Source organism: Dipodomys merriami, unplaced genomic scaffold (assembly GCF_024711535.1).
Source record: "Dipodomys merriami isolate MVZ:Mamm:240054 unplaced genomic scaffold, mDipMer1.0.p SCAF_4, whole genome shotgun sequence".
NCBI lineage: Eukaryota > Metazoa > Chordata > Mammalia > Rodentia > Heteromyidae > Dipodomys > Dipodomys merriami.
The window spans coordinates 81,705,011-81,728,724 of record NW_027205603.1 but is presented as its reverse complement, the minus strand read 5'-3'; the positions used below and the strand labels follow the sequence as shown (position 1 = coordinate 81,728,724).

General features: G+C 41.1%; 1 protein-coding gene across 1 annotated transcript in view; it reads right to left on the bottom strand.

Moving 5' to 3' along the window:
- Fer1l6 (fer-1 like family member 6) overlaps nucleotides 1-23,714 on the bottom strand; it is a 154,845-nt gene that overhangs the window by 14,101 nt on the left and 117,030 nt on the right. Inside the window, exons 32-39 of the mRNA XM_069991369.1 lie at nucleotides 22,154-22,281; nucleotides 13,513-13,683; nucleotides 12,981-13,141; nucleotides 9,164-9,306; nucleotides 8,065-8,153; nucleotides 7,553-7,651; nucleotides 4,203-4,444; nucleotides 2,251-2,414 (exon numbers count right to left, since the gene is read on the bottom strand). Of these exons, the coding sequence (XP_069847470.1) occupies nucleotides 2,251-2,414; nucleotides 4,203-4,444; nucleotides 7,553-7,651; nucleotides 8,065-8,153; nucleotides 9,164-9,306; nucleotides 12,981-13,141; nucleotides 13,513-13,683; nucleotides 22,154-22,281 (1,197 nt within the window). The remainder of the gene's footprint in view (nucleotides 1-2,250; nucleotides 2,415-4,202; nucleotides 4,445-7,552; nucleotides 7,652-8,064; nucleotides 8,154-9,163; nucleotides 9,307-12,980; nucleotides 13,142-13,512; nucleotides 13,684-22,153; nucleotides 22,282-23,714) is intronic.

Here is a 23,714-nt window from a genome sequence, read left to right as displayed (position 1 = left end):
TTATTTATTTACTTTTTGGGGTCTGGTCATGGGGCCTGAACTCTGGGCCTAGGCGCTGTCCCTCAGCTCTTCAACTCAAGGCTAGCGCTCTACCACTTGAGCCACAGCACCACTTCCGGCTTTTTTCTTCTTGCTTATGTGGTGCTGAGGAATCGAACCCAGGGCCTCAGGCATGCAAGGCAAGCGCTCTACTACTGAGCCACCTTCCCAGCCCCTTTCCTGTTCTTTTTAAACCATTCTCTTTCTCTGCCTCTTCTAGGCTCAACTCTAGCTCTTCTCTGTCTCTTTCTCCCGTTTGATCCTCTCCTCCCCATTGTGAGTCCACTCCTCTAACCTTCCAGTGGAAACTGCTCAGTGGCTGCCTCCTGAGAATAAATGGAACATTCAGCCTGGCCTTGCGACCTGCACACCTGCATGCCAGGGGCTCACCACCTCCACACCATCTTGCCATGCTCTGCTTTGGAAGGAATTTTTTTTTTAGTTCATACTTTGGTGTTTCAAGACCAGATTTGCTTTCACCTCTGAGTCTTTCCCTGAGATATTTGCTCAGTGGAAAGATGCCTTCCTTGTGTTTTCTCTCCAGTGGCTCAGTCAGTCTCAATGTAGTTTCACAGTCATAGAAAGGCCTTCTGAGCACCATGATGTATAGAAATACCAGCACTGGATACTCTTTAATTCTGCACTGTGCCTCCCACCTGGTCTTTTCTTTTGTTGTAAACTCTGCCTTTGCCTTGTGTGTCTGCGAGGGTATCATTCATTAACTTTACATTGCAAGTTCTATGATGCTGGAGAATTTATCTATATTACTCTATTTTATTCCCAGGGCCTATCATTAAATAGATATGCAGTCAATGTTTATTGGTTGAAATGAAGAAACAAATAAATAGCATGGAAGATGAAAATGAGAGAACAGAAGTAGGCTGTCCATGTTTGGGGAATGCTGAAGGAGTGTAAGAACGATAAAAGATGACTGAAGCTATATGATTGTGCATATATATATATTAATGTATAGTCACAAGAATGATGTCACAAAGTTATGAACTTGAACCTGGATTTCTGGTCTTGACCTTCCTCATTTCCTAACCTCATTGGACATGTTAGAAATTCTGGCTACTGATCCTTCCAACTGGGGCTCTGTCACTGTGATTTTCATCTAGAAAATTCCTTTCATTGTCCTTTGTTCTTGATAAACCACATTTTGTTCTGCATGGTACATCAACTCCTTCCTGGAGAATGAGATCGCTCTCTTCTGTGCATTTCACACTTGAATTGTCTCATGAATGGCTTTAGTGGGAACACCTTTGTCTCTCTTTCCAGCTCACAGCTGTTTGACCACAGACGCCATGACGAATTCATTTCTGAATTCCTTCATTCATCTGACAAACATGGACTCAGCATCTATTAAGCGCTAAACCCCGAGCTTAGAACCAACCTCAGAGTAGTAAGGCCTCAGTAAGTCTTTAAGGCTTTTTACCAGACTTACCAATCATTAAGGACTAAACTGACAATGGAGCAAAATAAAAAGCTTCCAGAAAACATAGTAAGACTAGACACCATGGGTCAGACCCGCTGTTGCCATTTACCCAGTTAGCTACAACGGGACCCTGCCTCACACCCAATGGACCCTTAGAGCAGAGACAGAACTTAGCAGCAGACCAAAGAATCCACCTATCAGCTTCAGAGCCTTAGTACAAGCTCCCTGATCGCTTAAGTCAGTCCTCCTCCCCCACAGGCTGGAAGAAGGAAGAAGCGAAATGTTCTCTCTGATATCTGTGAAAGGTCCAAAATTCCTACCTCACATTCCACCCGTGCTGGCAATTTGGAAAGGACTAAATGGATCTCCCCTCTACTACCTTCTTGGGGATGTTTTCAGCAAATGGACCATTTAAAAAAAAAAAAGAAATAGAATCTTATGTTTGAGGGTAAAAGGATAAACTAAGCTAACATTAAAATTGTACTTTATGCATACTGTCAGGTGATATTGAGGGAAAAAATGGAGCAGGGCTGTTAAGTTCAGACCCAAAAGGTAGAAAACCACCCCAACACAGATAGCTGTTCCATCAGATAGTTGAAATGCAGAGGCTTAATGCATTTACAGAGCTTCAGAAACTTGCTTCTCAGTGGGACCTTTGCTTCAAGGACTTGACCTCACAGCAAAGCACTTAATTTGAAATTCACCAAATGACTCATTGAAAGAGCACCAGGGTCCCCTGACTACCCGTTACCTGGCCTCTCACAGCTGTCACTTACTGTGAGCTCTTTGCTTTTAGCAAAAGGCCACCAGCCACGCACTCGCTTTTGCTGGAATATAGAGATCCTGTTCTCCTCACTTGCATTTTCAAACTTGGAGAGATCACAGGATTTGGCAGACTTGGCTGCTCGAGGGAAGCTGTTGAGGTTCATCTCCAGGGAGCCTGTGGAGAGAGAGATGCTCGGGAAAGCTATGCGAATGCTTTCCGGGGGGGGGGGGGGGTGGAAGGCTTTTCAGTCACCACCGGAAGTCAGCCATTCACCCGCTCATCATTCACACGTTGCCTTGGATGTCACATGCGTTGTGCATTGGGAGTACAGCTATGGCTGAGGCATGCAGGGTTCCACTGAAAAACTGAAGCATGGTGGCAGACAGGGACAAGGCAGAGCGGTTGTGCACCACTTCCAGGCCTCAGTTTTGAGGGCTTTCACTGCTGACTGCCTTCCCTACTGCCTGAAACCAGCGCCCGGAGTCTTCCTCAGCTTGTTTTTTTCTGCTTCAGCACTGAGCTTCCCACAAGAATCCCCCACCCATATACGATGTCACCTCCCTTTTGGAGACCATTGAACTTCTTCAGGGTGGAGATTGAGCCCCTCCACCCATGACACAGGAGGGCACTCACTAGGTCCTCTAGGATTTTGCAGACTAAGATACTGTGATGAGAGAGTTTTGTATCTCACTTTAGCTATTTTTTCCCTTTATAAAATAATACTTGGTAATCCTGGAAATTTTACTGCATGCCTATTAGCAGAAAAAAAGTATTGAAAAAGTTTTCAAAATTCCATCCTCCAAAAGCAGTCTCTTGTGCTATTGCTGTCTTCTTGCTGGTCCTATTCTCTTCTCTCTCTTCCTCTCTCTTTCTCTTTCACATCTCTGACTAGATCTTTTTCCTATACATGTCAATATACATTTATACGTATAAATCTCATATATAAATCTCAGTATATCTATAAAAATATCTATATATAAATCTCAAAATCTCATTATATATAAATCTCATTTTATAAATGTAAACCTCAATTTTAAATCTTTATATATGACATATATTTTTTACAAAAAATATGAGTCTTTTCCCTAAAGCATCCAGCTCAACTTTCCAATTCATTAAATATTCCAGTATTTTAATGATGGCATATCTTTCAGCTATTGATTGCTTATTATGTAGAAGGTACTGTGGTTGGTTCTTTAATTGGATTGTCCCATTTTTATAGTTATACCACCTAAGAAGTATGCAATATTGCCATCCTCATCTTACAAATGAGTTAAACAGACATAGAATATCAACTTATATCAATTTGAATGCATACATGGCCAATTCACTACAATTTATTTAGCTAATCCCCTAGTAATGGCTGCTCGGGCTGGTTCCATTTTTTCCCCCTTAAAAATAAAAATTGGATTGGGCACTGGTAGGTACTGTTGGCTCATCCCTATAATCCTAACTACTCAAGAAACTATCTGAGAGCATCATAGTTTAAAGCAAGCCAGGACAAGAAAGTCCATAAGACTTTTATCCTGAATCAACCAGAAAAAAAGCCAGAAGTAGAGCACTATGACTCAAGTAGTAGAGTACTAGCCTGTAGGGGAAAAAAACTGAGGGACAGGGCCCAGGCCCTGAGTTCAAGCCTTAAAACTGGCCCACTTGTGCATATACACGCACATACACAAATCGAACTTAGCTCTTCAAAAACTGAGACGGGGCTAGGAAGGTGGGTGGGTGGTAAAGTGCTTGCCTTGCATGCATGAGGCTCTGAGTTCGATTCCTCAGCACCACATAAGCAGAAAAAAACAGACATGGCACTGTGTCTCAAGTGGTAGAGCGCTAGCTTTGAGCTGAAGAGCTGAGGGACAGCACCCAGGCCCAGAGTTCAGGCCCCATGACTGACCAAAACAAAACAACAACTGAGATAGAACCTTTAAAAATACGCACTGGATGAAGCCATTGGCTTACCTAGGAAGTCATCTGAGGACAGCCTTTCAAAATCCCAGACCTGGAGCACCAACACGGCTGGAGTCTTACACTCCATCTTCTCTAAGGAGAAGATGTTCTCCCTCTTGGTGATGACCATTTGCTTCTCAGCGGGGAGGTACTGAAAGGGAAACAGGAAGCGCCAGTTGAAGTTGCCCTCGCCAGTCAGAGAGTTGTAGTGCACGTCTGTCTCCTGCTTGTCATCTTCCAAACCCTTTATCCACCTGAACAAAGAAGATGAAACACATACAAATACTCAGAATACATAGTTCAGGCATCAGTACTAATCAAGAGTGACTGAACTAGTTTCAGTGTAGTCAGAACATAACTTTAAGATGAGTAGTACAGTACATCTATATCTATATCTATATCTATATCTATATCTATATCTATATCTATCTATCTATCTATCTATCTATCTATCTATCTATCTATCTATCTATCTATTGTTGGAGTCAAATGGAAGTTGTCATTTTAACTTGCAAGAGGAAAGAAGTTGAACAGAAACAAGACATTCTAAGGCATGTTGGGATATGTTTTTTAATTGTGTTGGTAGAGCTGAATTTCTTGCAATCAAGAAAGAAGATTGAGGAAGTAGGACATGGAAGTATTATCATCCCTACCCCCCTGGGAACCATCTTTGTGAGGTGTGTTAACCCTGTACCAGATTATCCACCATAGTGAGGGCTCTCATATTGGTCTTATTCAGATGCAATGCCAGGCCTTCATGGGCCTGTACCTATGCTATGAGAATTGGAATTATCCAGAGAGAACCAATTTCCTGGCTCTGCAGCCCACAGGCTGTGACATGGTAGAAAGACTGCCAGGAGCCATAGTAGGTAAATCCAAGATTGGATCTTGGAGCTTGGAAGTTATCTAACTCCTCTGAACTCCCTTGTATCTGTAAGTCAAAGGCGACATCTTGCCTGATTTATAGGGTTGTTCTGAAGAATTATATGAGAATATCTGTAAGGTGTTTTGACCTATAATGTCCTTTCTAGTTATTATTATCTGATCTTCCTCTTCCATGCCAGAATAACACAGGTTGCAATTAATATACGGTTCCCTATCTAGATGCATTGTACCGATATGTTATAGTGAAACCATTCTGTACAGTTACTTAAAGATAATAAAAATAAATATCATCTATATTCTATATCATCATCTATATTCTCTATCTATTTATCTATGGTTCCTTAGTACTTTATCCATAGCGAATTTATTCAGAAATACCTATTTTTATTCAAGCTAATTGACAACCCAAATCACGTTCTCTCTGAAAGGAGACATCTCTTCTCTGCAGGAACAGGAAGGGGAAAATAAAGCTCCTTCTCATCACAGAAGAGTGGAGTCACCTGGGGCATGGGCCCAGTTATTTTGAGAAACGTGGGCATGGAAGAGAGAGAAAATAGTGTAAGATGAGAAAAGGGAAATACCACAGACTATTTACCAGTTAAGTGGAAGGATATAAACTATGAAATCACTGAGAAGAGGCCAACAACATGGGGGTGGTGGGGGGGGGTGAAGAGGAGGAAGTGTGTTGCTACAGAGGTTAAGAAAGTACTTCCCAGGGCTAGGAAGGTGGCTCAGTGGTAGAGCGCTTGCCTTGCATGCTCGAGGCCCTGGGTTCGATTCCTCAGCACCACATAAGCAAAAAGAAAAAAGCTGGAAGTGGCGCTGTGGCTCAAGTGGTAGAGCACTAGCCTTGAGCTGAAGAGCTGAGGGACAGTGCCCAGGCCCAGAGTTCAGGCCCCACGACCGGACCCAAACAAAAAAAAAAAAAGAAAGAAAGTACTTCCCAAAGAAGGAAAGGTTAGCTTTGTTAGATAGTCCATAGAAGGCAATAAGATAAAGTCTAATTGAGGCAGCAAAGTCCAAGAGGGACCATTTAGACTTAGACTTAGCAGGCCTAAGACCTGCTTTGGTGGAATGCTGGGAAGGAAGGAAGCCAAGTGAGTGCCATGAGAAGTGAGGGGGGGGGGGAAGGAATGGAAAGGATGAATACGTACATCGCTCTCTGCACACTTAGATGGGCTGGAGTTTTGAAAGTTTCACTGCACTCTTCTAGAACCCTTGCTATCATAATGTGAGCCATCATAAAATATGTTTTTAAGGACACATTAATCTTTTGTGATCTGGTGATCAGAATGTAATTTCAGAGGAGGCTAGGTGTACTTCCAAATAATATTCTGCTGTGCCTATTGCTCCTTCCAGGTAATAACTCATTCCATTAGTCTTGTTCTGAAAAAATGAGAATTTTGAACCACTGGACATGCTTTGATTGCCAAAGGCACCAGAGATGTGCATTCTGAACACAGGACGCTCCTTGCTTAGGAAAAGCAAAGAGCTGCTGCATAAAACAGTTATGAATTTACTGCTTCCAGTGGAAGTAGAGATTTCTACTGACTCTCTACATATTCTTCCAGAGACTAAAATGATGCAAGGCCAAGTCTGGATAGAGAGAGAGAAAGAGAAAGAGAGAGACAGACAGCCAGACAGACAGAGACAAAGAGAAAGAGACAGAGAAAGAGAAAGAGAAAGAGAAAGAGACAGAGAAAGAGAAAGAGACACAGAGAGAGATTGCTTCACTTTCCAAGTTCTAGGTTGCTGTATTTTTATCAGTAGCTCTAGCAAATGAGAAAGCCTCAATTTTAGTTCTTGTATTTGTGTGTGTGTGTGTGTGTGTGTGTGTGTGTGTGTGTGTGTGTGTGTGTGTGTGTGTGTGTGACAGTACTGCAGCTTAAACTCAAGATCTTATGCTCTTATTTGGCTTTTTCAGCTCAAGGCTGGCACTCTACCACTTGAGCCACACCCTTACTTCAAGATTTTTGCTGTTAATGGAAGATAAGAGTCTTATAGACATCTCTGCTCAGGCTAGCTTTGAACCAACCTTGATCCTCCCATGTCAGCCTCCTGAGTAGCTAGGATTACAGGTGTGAGCCATTCGGATTTGGCAACATTAGTCTTTCATCAGCTACACAGATTAACTTTTCATTACTAGCACTACCACACCACTCTACCTTTTCAGTTTCAAGTTTATTTTGAATTTCACTGAAAGTTTTAGGTATGCCACACTTAACTAAAGATGCAATAAGATTGACTTATGCAATAAGATTGACTCACTAGAATATTTTTATAAAGCAATACCATAGCAAAATGAACAATGAAGACAAATACTTGATTTATTTTTTTAAAAAAAGAACTTAGCCTTCTCTATGATGGAACCCTTCTGTGGGACATGGGTTCCATGTACTTTGTGAGGTGTAGATTTAGTGAGAGATTGATAAGACGAGAAGAAAGGAAGAGAGAATGGAATGTGCACATAACCTTACCCTTTGACATAAATATCACTCGACTTTTGGCCTGTGAAGATATTCTCATCCTCTAAGATGACATCTTGTGTGTTCCAGATGGTTACCCTCAACTCATACCTGGAGTGAAGGAAGGCAGCGTTAGGTGGAGATCCTTAAAAACAGCATCAAAATGCTTTGCTTTTGGTGTACATGCTTCTTCAATGTCTATATCAAGTTCACTGACACCAACCCTTACAGTCTGCATTCCATCAGAATCAAGTTGCCCAGCTGGAAATCCCAGGTGCTCTGAGGGCATCTTGGGGCAGCTTTTCTCTTCTATTTCCCAGCACTTTTAGATGAGAAACTTCCAAGTTCTGAAGATACCACACTGACCACCATTACCATGATCACCAGCATCACCACCCCCCACCGACTCCCTGTTCTCATCGGCCAAGTAGAAAGCGAGGTCTGGTTATCAGGTAACCTCAATGCCACAATCTTCGAGTCAGCTCACATAGCTTCTTCTCTACTGGGAGGTGGAGCAGACTCACCCTTTGGGTTTCCTTGGTGAGATGTCAACCGGAGGTCCAGGCGGAGGCATATCCTTAGGAAACATGTCTACCCACATCTGCAGGCGGCCCTTAGTAAGACCAGAAGATCTTGTTAGCTTTGGCAGAGAGCTGAGAGGCATGGGCAATTGTCTATTCATGGTTTTAAAAGATCTTTTCACTAGAAATGAGTATTAGGTATGACTTGGTATCTTTATGAATGTGTCACATATTTCTTAACAAAGTCAGAACTACTTTTTTTTTTTTGTCAATCATGGAGCTTGAACTCTGGGCCTGGGCTCTGCCCCCCAGCTTTTCAGCTCAAGGCTAGCGCTCTACCACTTGAGCCACAGCACCACTTCCAGCTTTCTGAGTGGTTTATTGGAAATAAGAGTCGCACAGACTTTCCTCCCAGGCTGGCTTTGAACTGCAATCCTCAGATCTCAGCCTCCTAAGTAGCTAAGATTATAGGTTTGAGCCACCAGCACCCGGCAGAACTAATGTTTTGTGAGGAGCTAGTTGGTGCATAAATTCAGAAGAGGAAAAAGGTGAGGAAATCCTTATTGAGCACCTCGTATGTGGGGGGACCCTGTGCTGTGCACTTTGACACATATTACCTCACTAATTCTTGCATAATCTTGTCAGGGTTCTTCCAAAAGAATTAATTAATTCAAAAGAAAATTTATTGTTGGTAGTAGTAGCATTTGAACTCACAGCCTTGTCGTCTTTTCTGAGTAGGTGCTCTACTACTTATTAATTCAAATGATAAAAAACGAAGGTTGAAAAAGTTCATAGTTCAACACTGAATCCACAGTTCCTTCACTTTGGCATTATTGATATTTTTGGACTGGGTATTGTTTATTTGAAGTGGAGATAACTGTGTTATACATTGTAGGGTATTTAATTTAGCAGTATCTACTTACTAGATGCCAGTAACACCTACCTACTTCTAATAACCCCAGATATTTTGGGATATTGTTAATGATCCCCAGGGGAGAAGGTCAAAATGATGTTTGGATGAAATACGTGACACACAGGATGAGCATGTAGGGACAGAACCACATTCCTTGGGCATGAAGGCCCCATCTGTCTGGTTGACTACCTGCTCCATTCCTGGCTTGTCCTTGTGGTACAGCGGCCGGGTTTCTATGTGCTCAGGGACGAGGTGACACCCGACCATGGGGATATCCTCCCAAGAGTGCAAAACCTTGAGGGCCAAGTGTTCATAAGACTCCACTGTCTCTTCTGCAGGGAAGAAAGAGAAAGAGACGGATCCAGGGTGTGATCCAGCAAACAGACCTTGCACTTGACCTTGCTATCTGACGCTTGCTTGTTTTCTCTCATGGGCTGCTGCTCTACCACTTGGGCCATGGCTTCAATCCTAGAGGTACATTTCTAACACTACCCTTGCAGGTGGATTAATTTTTGCTTTTGAGAAACAGAGGAGGAGAAAAGACAGCAAAAGAGAAGGAGGGTTTTTTTTTTTTTGGTCCAGTCGTGGGGCCTGAACTCTGGGCCTGGGTACTGTCCCTCAGCTCTTCAGCTCAAGGCTAGCACTCTACCACTTGAGCTACGTCACCACTTCCGGCTTTTTTCTTTTTGCTTATGTGGTGCTGAGGAATCGAACCCAGGGCCTCAGGCATGTAAGGCAAGCGCTCTACCACTGAGCCACCTTCCCAGCCCAGCGAGAGTTTTGTTAAGTCAAGTTAGTCAGGCTCAGAGACAATGGATGCATGTTTTTCCCCCTTATATATAGAACTAAAATATGGTCTAAAATACAAACATATATGAGTTCATGTACAGGGTTGTATGCATAAATACATAGTCAAACTTGGATTTTCATGGCATAACATTTTTGAACAATGAACTGTCAGGTTCGTAAAGTGAATATCAGTATTTTGAAACATGTGTGTGTGTGTGTGTGTGTGTGTGTGTGTGTGTGTGTGTGTGTGTGTAGGGTGAGCATCAAGAGGAGGGGACAGAAATACATGGAGAAAGGAATGTTGGAGGAATACAGTCATAAAATGCAATGTACATATGTATGTATGTGAAACAGAACATGGTAACTTGAAGAGGAGTGGAGTTGGGATGATGAGGGGGAGGAATGATGAAAGGGGTGACGCTGATCAAGATGCACTGAACCCAGACATTGACATGTGACTCGAAACCCCTTTGTATACTACTTATAGATAACTTTAAAAATAAAGCATTTGCTCTTCACAAAAGAAAAGAAGGGAACAGAAAATGGAAAGAGATGAAGGTAGACTGATGGGAAGGAGAGAGATCAAAAGTTTAGAGAGGGGAATGGGAGGGGTTCATAAGAAGGCATAAAGAGCAGTTGGGATCTGAAATGAAGACTCCATTCACACATGCTAATTTAGATTCTGCAGAGCCTATAAGCTGGATTTCAGACACTAGAGAAGTTGTATTTTTGGAGATGTAAAACTATTTGCTAACACTGCATTATGAAGGTCTGGAAATCATGGTGGCCCTACGCTAGGAAGGGACACAATGGATGTCCTTTGTCTCTCCTTATTGATTCCTACTAATACCTGTCTATAAGTAAGGTGTTCTGGATCCTCATTATGCCTATGAAGGTAATTCATGATTTTTTTTTAAAGTACGTGGAAAGATCACTCAAAATAAGACAAAAATATTGAAAGAAAATGTTCTAGACAAAATTTAGAATGATATATACACAATGGAATTTTGCTTATCCATTAGAAAGAATGGCATTGTAACATTTGTAAGGAACTAAAAAGACTGGGAAAAATTATATTAAATAAGGTTGCATGGTTTCTCTCATTTGTGGTGGCTAAAATATGCCTAAAAATCTGTAAGTCAACACACTGGGTGATGAGCAAAGGGTTGCAAATGAATTAACTGACATGTAATAGCTTTTATGGAGAGCTCAGAGAGTGCCATTTTGTAGAAAGCCTAAGTCAAAGCCCAACAAAATAAGTACTGGGAAATGGTTACCTGCAAGAGGGGAGTAGTATATATCATGATGTTAAGAAAACTAAGGAAAGGGGTGGGTCAAAGGGTTGTGAGAATGTTGATGGGATGATGATGCTCTGCATAAATAAACTGCTTTGTGAAACAGAAAAAAACATCAACACACATCCTACAGAATTAAAAAAAGTGAGGGAAGGGTGGGTTGGAAGGGTGGGTGAGAGTGTGGAAAGGGGTGATGTTCGTCAAGATGCACTGTATTCACGAACTGCTTTGTTGAATGGCAACTTCTTTGTACAACTACTTAAAGATAATTTTAAAAATTGGAAGTAAAATGATAAATGATAATTAAAATGATAGAATAACAAGTTATGGAATGATGAGATTTGATAGAGGAAATCTGAACTTGACTTTACAAAAACAAAAGGCCACAGAAGAAATCTCCTGGTGTCAATAACAACCAGTGAAAATTGGAAAAGTGAAACAAGTAATCAATGAACAAAATCTTTGTTGTAAAACGTAACCAGTCTGGAACTGACCTTAAACACAATTTCAGATTAGTATGGGGGATAAAAAAGAAATTGTTTATTTATGAAAGGTATACTATTCACTGACGAATAAACTTAGATTAACAGTATATTTTTCTCCAGAAATTCATCAATAATCTGCCTAAGCATCAACAACTCCAGGCAAGAATCTTCAATAGGTTCTTGTAAACATAATAAGATATGAAGTTTGGGAATCAAAATGATGAGAGTCAAGGTAGCATTCCAGCATCCTGTCTGTGTCCTTAATTGGGCTCTTTACAAAAGCACTAATACTAGAATGTGACAATAAAAGGATGCATGTGTTCCCTTATTTATGAAAGCTAGACTTAGCTTATAAATTTATAAGTAAATGCACTGGGTGGTATGCAAGTGTATACAAATGTTTTAACTGTAATATGAAATATTCAAGAGAGAACTCAGTATGATTCCTTAGAAAAGCAAAGTCAAAGTTCAGCAAAATAAAACATGAATACGTGGGTACTCAAAAGGGATGGGGTGGGGTCAGGGGAAAGGGGTAGAGAAATGAAGAGGAGAAGGCCGAAGAATGCAGTTTAGAATTCAGTGTATACCCTGCAAAATTAAGAAAATCCAGGGAAGGGTTGAGAACATTGAAAGGGGTGCCATCAATCAAGATACATTGTACTCAGAAACTGCATTGTTAAATGGCAACTTCTCTGTACAACTACTTAAAGATAATAAAAACTACTAAATTAATGTTAAAATAGACTTGTTTTGAATCATTAACAAATGCATCTTTTTCATAGCCCTAAGTGTATGGATCCCTAGTTCCTCTGGGAAATTTATGCAGCATTCTGTCCTGTGATGTTTATATAGAAAGCCTAGTTCTTGGTGTTAAAAGTTATTTGTGTCACATTTATAGTAAATATGGTTAGGGCTCAATAATTTATATTATATAATATTCATTTTCATGTTATTTTACATCTCTGACAGAATTCTCCCCTTATCACATATACTGGAGATATCAAAAGATTTAAATCCAGATAGGAAAGTTTGTTGTAGTATTAACTGCAACAACAAAAAGTAAACAAGATGTAATTAAATGGCATAAGCATCAAATGGATTATCTGTGATACTTCAGAGAACATAGTAAAATCCTCATGTTTTACAAGTCATAGAAAAAGCAGAGTACAAAACTATATATTGCGTGTTAACAATTCTTACACATACACACACACACACACACACACACACACACACACGACTACAAAGAAATTTACCTACAAGGCATAACTATCTGAATTTTAGAATTCTAAGTGTTTCTCATTTTCTGCATCATTTTCTAGGTGTTCTATGAGCATGCATCACTTTTGTAGTTAGGTGACCCTAGCCACAGAAACCAAGCTGATTCAGTCTTTTTCATATGAAGAACAACATCTACACAATACGACAGGAAGTTACCAGTGTCCTCTTCAGTGAAGACAGTTTTTCCAGAAAAGACCTTGCTCCCTATCTGTATTTTCCCAGGGTGAAAGTATGGTCCATCCAGCTTGTTGTCTTTGCAGAGCTTGGTGAGGATTTCAGTGGGTTTGGATGTGTCCCTCCAGGCATTGTATCCTTCTCTGGGAAGTGGGGGAAGGACAGATAAGGTGAGGTCTGGCAAACCCCCATTGAAAGCCCTCAACAAGTTTGATCCATGCAGTTTCCCTTAGATTCGCTTGCCTACCTATGCACTTGAGGCCAGTGCTTTGTTTTGCTTTAGTTTATTTTAGTTTTGTTTTCTCTCTTTTCATCTGTATCACATGTAAGAGGGGACTGATGAGCCACTTAATGTAAGAAAATTCTTTGCAAAGAGTTTCCTTTTCTTTCCAAGCACAGAACCCTTTTTTTTTTTTTGAAAAAAGTTATCTTTACATAGTTGTACAAAGAATTTTCCCTTCAACATGTCAATCTGTGGGTACCATGCTTCTTGAGCACCAGAGAAAGGCCTTACATTTCGTATTGACTCTGCAAGCCACAGGTGGCTCGGTGTTTGCTGTAGAAGCGGTTCTCCAGGTCAATCTTGGTCTCACCGATGAGGTCATCTGTCCCGATCATGTCATGGTCATAGATCAGGATGGAGAGCAGTGACTCCTTAGGGAATGTGGCCTGGATCTCAAATGACCTGCATCGAAGCAGAGGCTTTGGGTATCAACAATGTCTGACAACACAGGGAATTTTTTTCCCTCCAACTTTGCTTTTAGCTAGCCCACCATTCATAGAAACCCATTAACGATTCAGTAATTCAGTTAACACTTAACAGATATTTGTTAAATTCAAGTTTTCATTGAGGTGCGGTCAACTTCGACTTCCTTTCTCAATTTCAAATACCAATACTTTCCCTTTTTCAAAGGCCATGTCTTAAGTGTTTGAACCAGGGATTTTAGCTTGAAACAGAACCATTCTTGGTTTGGAATATACAACTTCCTGGTTGTAAAATTTGCGGTAAATTATTGAATCTCTTTTGCCCTTCTCATGTGAAGATGAGGATAAATAGGTCTTCTTTCTAATAGAGCACAGTGGTTAAATGAAATATTGCTTATGGGAAACACATTTCATTTCCAAGCAGTTAAGGCATTTACGCATGAATGTATTGTTGTTCCCCTCCATTACTTTATCAAGGAATACCAGACATATTATTTTCTTTTTCTTTTTTTCTTAGAATGAAGTAACATTTATTTTGGTTTTTAAACTTAATTTCATGTTTTCTTTTTTAAATTTTTATTTTATTTTAAAGATGCTGTACAGAGGGGTTACATTTATGTAAGTAAGGTACGTCTCTCATTGAGCATTGTTACCCATTCCATTGTTGTTCTCCCACTATCCCTACCCTTCTCCTACTCCTCCCCGCCATGAAGTTGTAAAGTTCATTTCCAATGAAGTGTCCTGTATCATTGTTGCACTGGGTCATCTTTTGTACTTCCTTCAGCCTTTTGTTATTTCCCCTTCCCTTCCCCTAATCAGATAAATGCATATACAAGATGGAGAATTCCTGAAACAAGGACAGACATTGCCAGGGATAAAACAATGGAAAAAGGAAAATGAAATAAAATAAGAAGAAGAACTAGAGACAGTACATTGGAGACATCAAGACAGACAACTAAAAAAAAAAAGACCTGTTGTTTCCATGTCTTGGAGTTCATTTCAATTAGCACCATTTTGTATGGTCATATGTACATAGCTCTTGAGCTATTGATTCTCTGTCAGGACTAACCTGGGCATATACTAATTATTACAAATGAGGGAAACCATAGAGCCTATGTTTCTTTGGGTTTAGCTTACTTCACTTAATATGATTTTTTTCCAAGTCTTTCCATTTCCTTATGAAAGGGCCAATGTCATTCTTTCTGATAGAAGCATAAAATTCAATTGTGTAAATATATCACATTTTCTTGATCCATTCATCTATTGAGGGGCATCTGGGTTTGTTCTATATCTTAGCTATTGTAAATAATGCTGCAATGAACATAGTTGTGCTGGTAGTTTTAGTGTGGTTTTCTTGTGATCATTTGGGTAAATGCCCAGGTGTAGGATTGATGGGTCATAGGGGAATTCTAAATTTAGTCTTTTGAGGAACCTCCATACTGCTTTCCAGAGTGGTTGAACCAGCTTACATTCCCACCAACAGTGTAGTAGTATTCCCTTTTGGCCACATCCTTGCCAGCATCTGTTATTATTTGTTTTCTTGATAATGGCCATTCTAACTGAGGTGAGATGGAATCTCAGTGTGGTTTTGATTTGTATTTCTTTTACTTTCCTCTTTTTTTTTTTTTTTTTTTTTGACAGTTGTGGGGCTTGAACTTTGGGCTTGGGTGCTTGCTGTCCCTGCACTCTTCAGCTCAAAGTGAACGCTCTACCACTTGAGCTACAGCGCCACTTCTGGTTTTCTAGTAGTTTACTGGAGATAAGAGTCTCATGGACTTTTCTGCCTGGGCTGGCTTTGAATGGTGATCCTCAGATCTCAGCCTCCTGAGTAGCTAGAATTACAGGTGTGAGCCACTGGCACCTGGCTTGATTTGCATTTCTTATAGGCCAACTACACTGAGCATTTCTTCATGTGTCTATTGGCATTCTTATTTCTTCTCCAGAGTATTCTCTTTTTAATTCTTTAACCCATTTATTAATGGCGTGATTGTTCTCTGGGGATTTGTTACTAGGGGGAGGGGTTAACTTTTTGAGTTCTAGGTCTATTTTTGATATGAGACCTTTGTCTGTTGTATAACTAGTGAAGATCTTCTCCCAATCTGTGGGCCTTCTAGTTATCTTGCTAGCTATGTCCTTTGCCACGCAAAAGCTCTACAGTTTAATACAATTCCATTTATTCAGCCTTTCTTTGATTTGTTGATTTCTGGATATTTAGGAAGTTTTGACCTGTTCCAAGGAGCCCTAGTGTATCCCCTATCCCTTCCTGTAATATTTTCAGGGTCTCTGCTTTTACCTCAAGGTCTTTGATCATTTGGAGTTGATTTTGGTGCAGGGTATTATATAAGGATCTAACTTCAATTTTCTACATGTGTGTAACCAATCCTGCCAGCACCATTTGTTGAAGAGACTGTCTTTCTTCCATCTGATAATTTTGGCTCCCTTATCAAAGATTAGGTGGCCATAGGTGTGTGGGATCACAGACATATTATTTTCTTAGCACCCTTCTTGCCCATTTCTTTGGTGCCAATATTGGGCATGAACTAAAGACCTGTCACTCTCACTTGACCTTTCCTCCTCAAGTCTGTCACTCTACCACTTGTGCCATACCTCCAGCTCTGCTTTGTGCTCACAAATGTTCTGCCTCAGCTGGCTTCAAACTGAGATCCTCAGAACTCCTCCTGAATAGCTAGGATTACAAGAATGAGCCATCAGTTCCTGGCTCTGCACTCCTTTTAGGTTTTCCTTTTTTATGCCCATCCTGGGGCTTGAACTTAGGGTTTGAGTGCTGTTACTGAGGGTTTTTTTGGTCAAAGCTTGCACTTTACCACTTGGACCACAGTTCTACCTCTGGATTTTTGGTAGTTTTTATTAGCAATGAGTCTTACAGATCTCAGCCTCCTGAGTAGCTCAGATTACAGACATGAGCCACTGGCACCTGTCTCCTACTCTTTTTTTTTTTTGTCGGTCATGGGGTCTGAACTTTGGGCCTGGTGCTGTCTCTCAGCTCTTCAGCTCAAGGCTAGTGCTCTACCACTTGAGCTACAGTGCTACTTCCACCTTTATTCTGCTTATGTGGTGCTGAGGAATTGAACCCAGGGCCTCATGCATGCACGGCAAGCACTCTACCACTGAGCCACCTTCCCAGCCATCCCACTCCTTTTTAAGTACAATTTTAAATGGGTTTCATTATTCTATTTCATATGACCTTTGGTGGTGTTCTCCTCCCTCTCTACCCTCTCTTTCCCCCTCCACAGGTTGCCCTCCCCCACATGGACTCCCTTTTACATACATGTCATTTTAATTTTTTAACTTTATTTTTCTTATAAGGCCCAACTTAATTTGTTTGCTATGATTTTTGTCTTAATGTTTTTTGTTTATTTATTTTAAGACAAGGTCTGCCTATGTAGCTCCAGTGAACTTTAGCTTACAATGCTCCTGCTTCAGATTACTGAGGCCTAGAATTCTAAGCATGAGCTACCATGTTGGGTTCCTATACTAGATTTTGAAAGGAAGAAAACCCTGTTGATGATGAAAAATTCACATAAACAAAGAACTGCAGGACTCAAAGGCTGTCCGTATGCAAGACTGAGCCTCTTAAGAGTAGAGACCTGTTCTTTAGATCTCTGCTTTGCTACATCTTGAACTTGGCCTAGATGTGGAGTATATATACTTCATGGCTGCTTCCTTGAACTCCAAGGGATCTCAGAAATTAATGACTGGCATAGGACCATAAATCAGTCCAATTTTGGAGGCAAACTATATTCTAAGCCCTAATTACACACTAGTGCAAAGTTTTGAAAGAAACAGCAATACTGTTGGATTTCCTGGGATAGAGGAAAATCCATGCTATAGAGTTTCTGCACTGGAATACACATTGAAGAATTAAAATTAAGTAAAACCTTGTACTTTGAAGGAAATGTCTTCCAAAAAATAAAATTGAAAGCATGTCAGTGAATCTGCAGCGGTGGCAGCCTCTGGCCTCTCAGACTTGGTGGACTGGGGTAATATCAAGTGACAGAGAGAGAAAGGGAAGTGTGAGGGAGCCTTTATTTCCCTGCATGTCTGCATGCCATATGGACTGCTATCCTCAGAGTCAGATCCATTTAATACTGATGCGTCTCTGGCCTCAGCTTGACCAAGAGCCATTTAAATCTGACCAGAAAGAAAAAAAAGCAGAAATGAGGTTCAGCCCCAGTGATGATGGCTCTTCCAGGCAAGGAATGTGGCTGTCTAGGAAAGAAGTCACTGTGTGTGCTAGCTGAAGACATAGTGCTGTCTTCCTAGACTCCAAGAGCTGAATTATATAAGCAGAAATTGTAATTGGGAAAAATATCTCACAAAGAAGCTTCCCACATCTATCTCTGAGCTTTGCTGTCACTACGGCTGCCATTAAGGAAGGATTTAATAACTGTTTAACTGGAACCAGCAATCCCACTTTTGGGTATTTACCCAAATTATCACAAACAAGACCACACTAAAGCTACCAGCACAACTATGTTTATTGCAGCATTATTCACTACAGCTAAGTATGGAACCAACCCAGATGCCCCTCGGTAGCTGAATGGATCAAGAAAAATGTGATTATATATATATATATATATATATATATATATATATATATATATATTCTATGCCTTCATCAGAAAGAATGACATCGCCCATTTGTTAAAAAAATAGAAAGACTTGGAAAAAAACTATATTAAGTGAAGTAAGCCAGTCCCAAAGAAACATAAGTCCCATCATTTCCCTTATTTGCAGTAACTAGTATACATCCAGGACAAGCAGAAAAGGTCAAAAGCTAGGTACGTATGACCATATAAGATGATGTTAAGCAACATGAACCCCAAGATAGGAGCACAAGAGGTTTTACTTTTGTTGCCATTGTTTTTAATGTACTTATAATGTACAATGTGTTTTTTTTTGTTTCTTTTGTATGTTCTTTCCCCATGTTTTCACTGTATTTGATTCCAAGGCCCTGCATTTTGTATATACATTTTTTCTAATTTGGGGAGGGGAAGGGAAATAACAAAATGCTGAAACAAGGATACAGGTTGACCCATTGTAACAATGAGATGTACAAGACACTAATGTTGAAAATCAACTTTATAACTTGGAGGGTGGGGAGATGGAGGAGTTGGGGAGGTGGGAAGGGAAGGGATGGGAGGGGAAAAACAAAGGAGGAGGTAACAATGCTCGACAGGAAATGTATTCATTACCTTACTCATGTAACTATTACCCCTCTGTAGAGTATCTTTACAATAAAAAAATTTTTTTAAGTTAAAAAAATAAGTTTAACTGCTCCTGGCAACCACTAACAGAGAACTAGATTGTTCCAGTTCAGCTTCCCAGGAAGTGCTCATTGATTAACCTTGCTTGGACTGTAACTGGAGCTGTCATTCAAAGAGTTACCCAAATCATTCACCACGGTAAGACTCCCAGCTATCAAGAGACTTCAGCTTCCGGCTTCTGGCAGCTTGTGTGCCAGTGATTTCATTAGCGGCAAGGCTGAGTTGAGGGGGATAATGTGCCATGGAATGAATGATCAAAAACTGAGATGGGAAAAGCTTTCAGAGCCTCCTGCAGAGCAAAGCTTCCCATTGATCCTCTGTCTGTCCATTCCTTCATTTGATATTCATTACAGATCCACTCTGAGTGAGGCCCTGAAGATTTTAGCATGAGTTGGTGTTTGGTAAGACAGGTTTTTAAAAAGTGGCTAAAGAGATGGCAGTTGCTCAGATAACACCATGCGTGAGGTGTTCGGAGCACACACTTGCCAGGGAGAAGGGAATAAAGGGTGAAGAAGAAGAAGGCGCTTCGAGTGGGATCTATGGGACTTCTAATTTGCCCTCCTACATCTTACTAGGTAGCCCAGGGTGCTCCCAAACTCATGGCTTTGCCTCCCAAATACTGAGATTGAAGGCATGTGCTACCACTCCCTGACATCTCCCAGTGTTTCCAGGGCTGGGTACACTGTCCTCATCTTCTCTTTGTCTTATTTCCTTTCCCTATTCACCAGAGTCCTAGAATGACAGACTGGCAGAATACTTGACTCATGATGGGTTCTCATCATGCAGAAAAAGCCAGGCCCTGTGAAAGCAGAGCCAGGGCAAAGGCTGCGGGCAGGAATGGGTATGAGGACTCAGGGAGCTGTTCTAGCAAGGCACAGACCACCAACTTGGTATCTCATTATTTTTGTTTATGGATAACTGGCAAGGCAAGGCAGCCTATCTTGGGAAAATATGAGAGCTAAGAGGCCCTGTCAAACCCCATGGACATGTGCAACCTCTGGACAGTGCAGAGTGGTAGGTCCCACCAAATCCCACTAGTAAGTGGCTAAGGTTTTCTCTGCTCCTTTTCTTATCCACTCACTCACTCATCCATCCACCCATTGAATAATTCCTTCATTCTATAAATAATTATTGAGTACTTGTGGTGGGCTGGGCCCTGGCCTGAGTACTGGGAATGTGGCCTTGAGCAGGCTAGAACAAGCCCCTTTGGGGAGTGTAGCCCATGAGCACGTGAATATATCAGATTCACATCAGAGGCTGTGGAGGAGAAGGTAAGGCAGGGCACGGAGCCAGGGCCTCAATGGCTAGGTACTCTCACATCGGTGTCACTGAGCAGCAGGAAGGATGTAAGGAGGGATCCCCAGGCCCTAGGTCAGGCCCCAACATCTGCCGCTCTCTCTGCTGAAATGCAATGCTCTTGAGCTGACAGCTCTTGCTTCTGAATAACAAAGGCAGGTCCAACCAAACTCCTGTACCTGGACACCTGAATGGACTCTGGAAGAAGCAGGGGAAACAGTTCATCATTCTGGCTCTGTGGACCCTGGCTTTATAATCGGACTAATAAGTCCAGCCAATCATGCTGGGGTATAAGCAGCTAATACACTGGGACTGCCAAGAAAACACTGGTTACATAAATGGCAAGTAGGGTACAGTCAGGTCTGATCAGGAAGGCAAGGGCAAGTTTTTCCCAACATTCTCATTTTAATCGTCTGCAATAATCTGGACAGGCAAGATCATTTATTGCCACATTTCACTGGGAGTAATAAAATCCAAGAGCCCGATCAGATGTAAAGAAGATCTAAAGTGATTATAAATGTGGAAGTGGATTTAAACAAGGCTGATGGAGCGTTCATTCCCCACTTCTAAGAGAAATACTTAATATGTACAGGCATTGCTGAAATTATCATGAAGAAGAGGAAAATGAGCCAGGGTGGGTTTAATATTCACTGTGCTAGACAGTCATTCACATATTCCCCCAAGGGAGCCTGAGGATCAGGTGTTGCTACTTCTTTATGGATGAAGAAAACTAAGAAGAGAGAGGTGAAGTCAGCAGCACAGGGCCACACAGAGTACACACAAGCGCCATATAACTTCCATGTGGCGACATATAAGCTATTTTGATGCCAAAGTCAATGACATCAAGGTGCCTTTGACACAAAGCAGCCAACACCAGGGTGTGACATTCTACTAGGCCAACAGAGGATGGTAGTGCTCCATGAACTAAGAGAATTCCTAGATTCCTAGTTCCATCTTCACATATTCAATGCAGTAGGTTTTACCACTTTGCAGAAAGGCAAAACACACTTGGGGAACATAGTTTAAGTTTTTTTTAATCTCCGAGATAACCTTAAATAAGCAGTAATGCAGGTGTCTGGTGACTCACACCAATAATCCTCAGTACTCAGGAGCCTGAGATCAGAGCATGGTAGTTCAAAGCCAGCCCAAGGAGACAGATAAATCCAAGAGAATCTTATCTCAATTAACCACCAAAAAGCCAGAAGTGGAGGTGTGACTCCAATGACTGAGTGTCAATCTTGAGCAAAAAAGCCAAGTGAGAGTGTGAGGTGCTGAATTTCAGAGCAACAACAATAGCAGCAAAGCAGTAAAACGATACAATGAAAAATGTCTCTCAAGTAGTAGACAAAAGAACAAGTACCAGGTCCCTTTTCCTATTCTGAGCTCTGTAAACCTGAATGATACTTGAATGCTCAGGACTTGGATTACCCTGCTTGTAAAAGAGAGATCTCTTTTTCTCAAAAGCAGAAAGATGATAATCTGATGACCCTTCAGGGTGCCTCTTAACTTTAAGATCTGAAAAGTGATTACTAAAAGATGATCTTATTCACTATATTCCTTTGGAGACCCTAGGAAACATTCTATCTGGGTCCATGAATGGGAAGTTGGTTGGCTATTATCCAGAGTCTTGCTACATACTACATACATACTATACACCACACACACACACACACACACACACACACACACACACACACACACACACACACACACACACACACACACACACACACACACACACACACACACACACACACACACACACACACACACACACACACACACACACCCCAAGCCCCCAAGAAACACAGCAGCTGCAACTTCTGAAAGTACAGTACAACCCAGCCATGATGGCTAGCCTCTGACCTTCCGAATACTGGATTCAGTTGTTTGGGGATGTATTTGTCCCGGTCTTTGATTTCAGTTTTGCCAAGTCGGAGCACAATGTAAGGATCTGATTTGCCATCTGGATCAGCTGGGCTAAGATTAAATGCCTAGGGAGGAAAAAGGAAAACTCTGTGATTTGGTGGTATGGACACTAGCCACAAGCACATCACCTTGGTGCTTTTATTATTTTTATTATTTTGCTGGTTCTGAGGCAAAAAAAGGAACTCAGGGCCTGGGCACTGACCCTGAGCTTCTTTTGTTCAAGGCTAGTGCTCTACCACTTGAGACACAGCACCACTTCTGGCTTTTTCTGAGTAGTTTATCGGAGACAAGGGTCTCTTGGACTTTGCTGCCTGGGCTGGTTTCAAAGCATGATCCTCAGATCTCTGCCTCCTGAGTAGCTAGGAATACAGGCGTGAGTCACCAGTGACCGGCTTTCAGTGCTTTTATAAACAGATATGGTCTTGAGACATTGATTAAATAAGCTCTGGGTTCTGGGATGTTTCAAACACTTTAGATGATTCTAGCATACAGCCAAGGCCAAGAACTACTGTTTTGGAGTCTCTATTTTGCTGTTAAAAAAAAAAACCTATTGGCTTTGCTTAAGTTCAATTTTCTCTGGTATCAACAGCTCTTAGCATGAAGAAATGAAGAACATGCTGGGCCAGGAGGCAGAAGGCATGTACTAGTACTAAGTACTAGTTCTAAGTAGTCATGTGATCATGGGAAAATTATATTGTTTCTAAGATCTATTATTAAAATTGTGGTGTGGCCCTGAAGGCCCCTATCAGAACCACTGGTCCCTGAATCCATGACCCTGTCAATCCATTAACCCTGTCAATTATGCACTTGACAATGGCCTGCTGTGTTCTCCATTATGAAGTCTGATTCCAGATTGGCTGAGCCTTAAAACGTCTAAAAGTGAATACTTTGTTAAGAAGGGTCAAGGGGGAAGAGCACTGAGATATTACATCAAAGAGATGGAGAAATCATCATCAAAGGAAGCTGAGAAATAATACCATATTTAGTACTCTGTACAGCAAAGAAAATGACAAACTTATAAGGCTATATGATAAAGGATATTCATTAGAACAAGGGTCTTAATGGCCAAATTCATAAATAGCCTACAAATTCCAAAATAGTCTTCTTTGAGTATTCTGTCCATATCACCCACCTCTGACATAAATCCTGTTTATCCATTCCTTTGCTTAGTTTTATATCTCTTAGTCCTCATGTAACTCTGAACTAATGTGTAATCTGCTCGAGTGAAGGGCACCATTGGTCATTCATTACTTCATTTTTAGGACTCAGAACAGGATCTTAATATTTGTTGAATGAATAAATGAAAGAATATTTCATTCATTCAAGAAAACACTATGTGAACACTATGAAGAGTTAGCTGCATATGTGCTACATGCCTATACTTCCAGCAATATAGTTGGCATAGGTAGAAGAATTACAGCCCAAGTCCTGCCCAGGCAAAATATAGGACCCTATCAGAAAAGTACCTGAACCAAAAAGAACTAAGGGCATGGAGTGG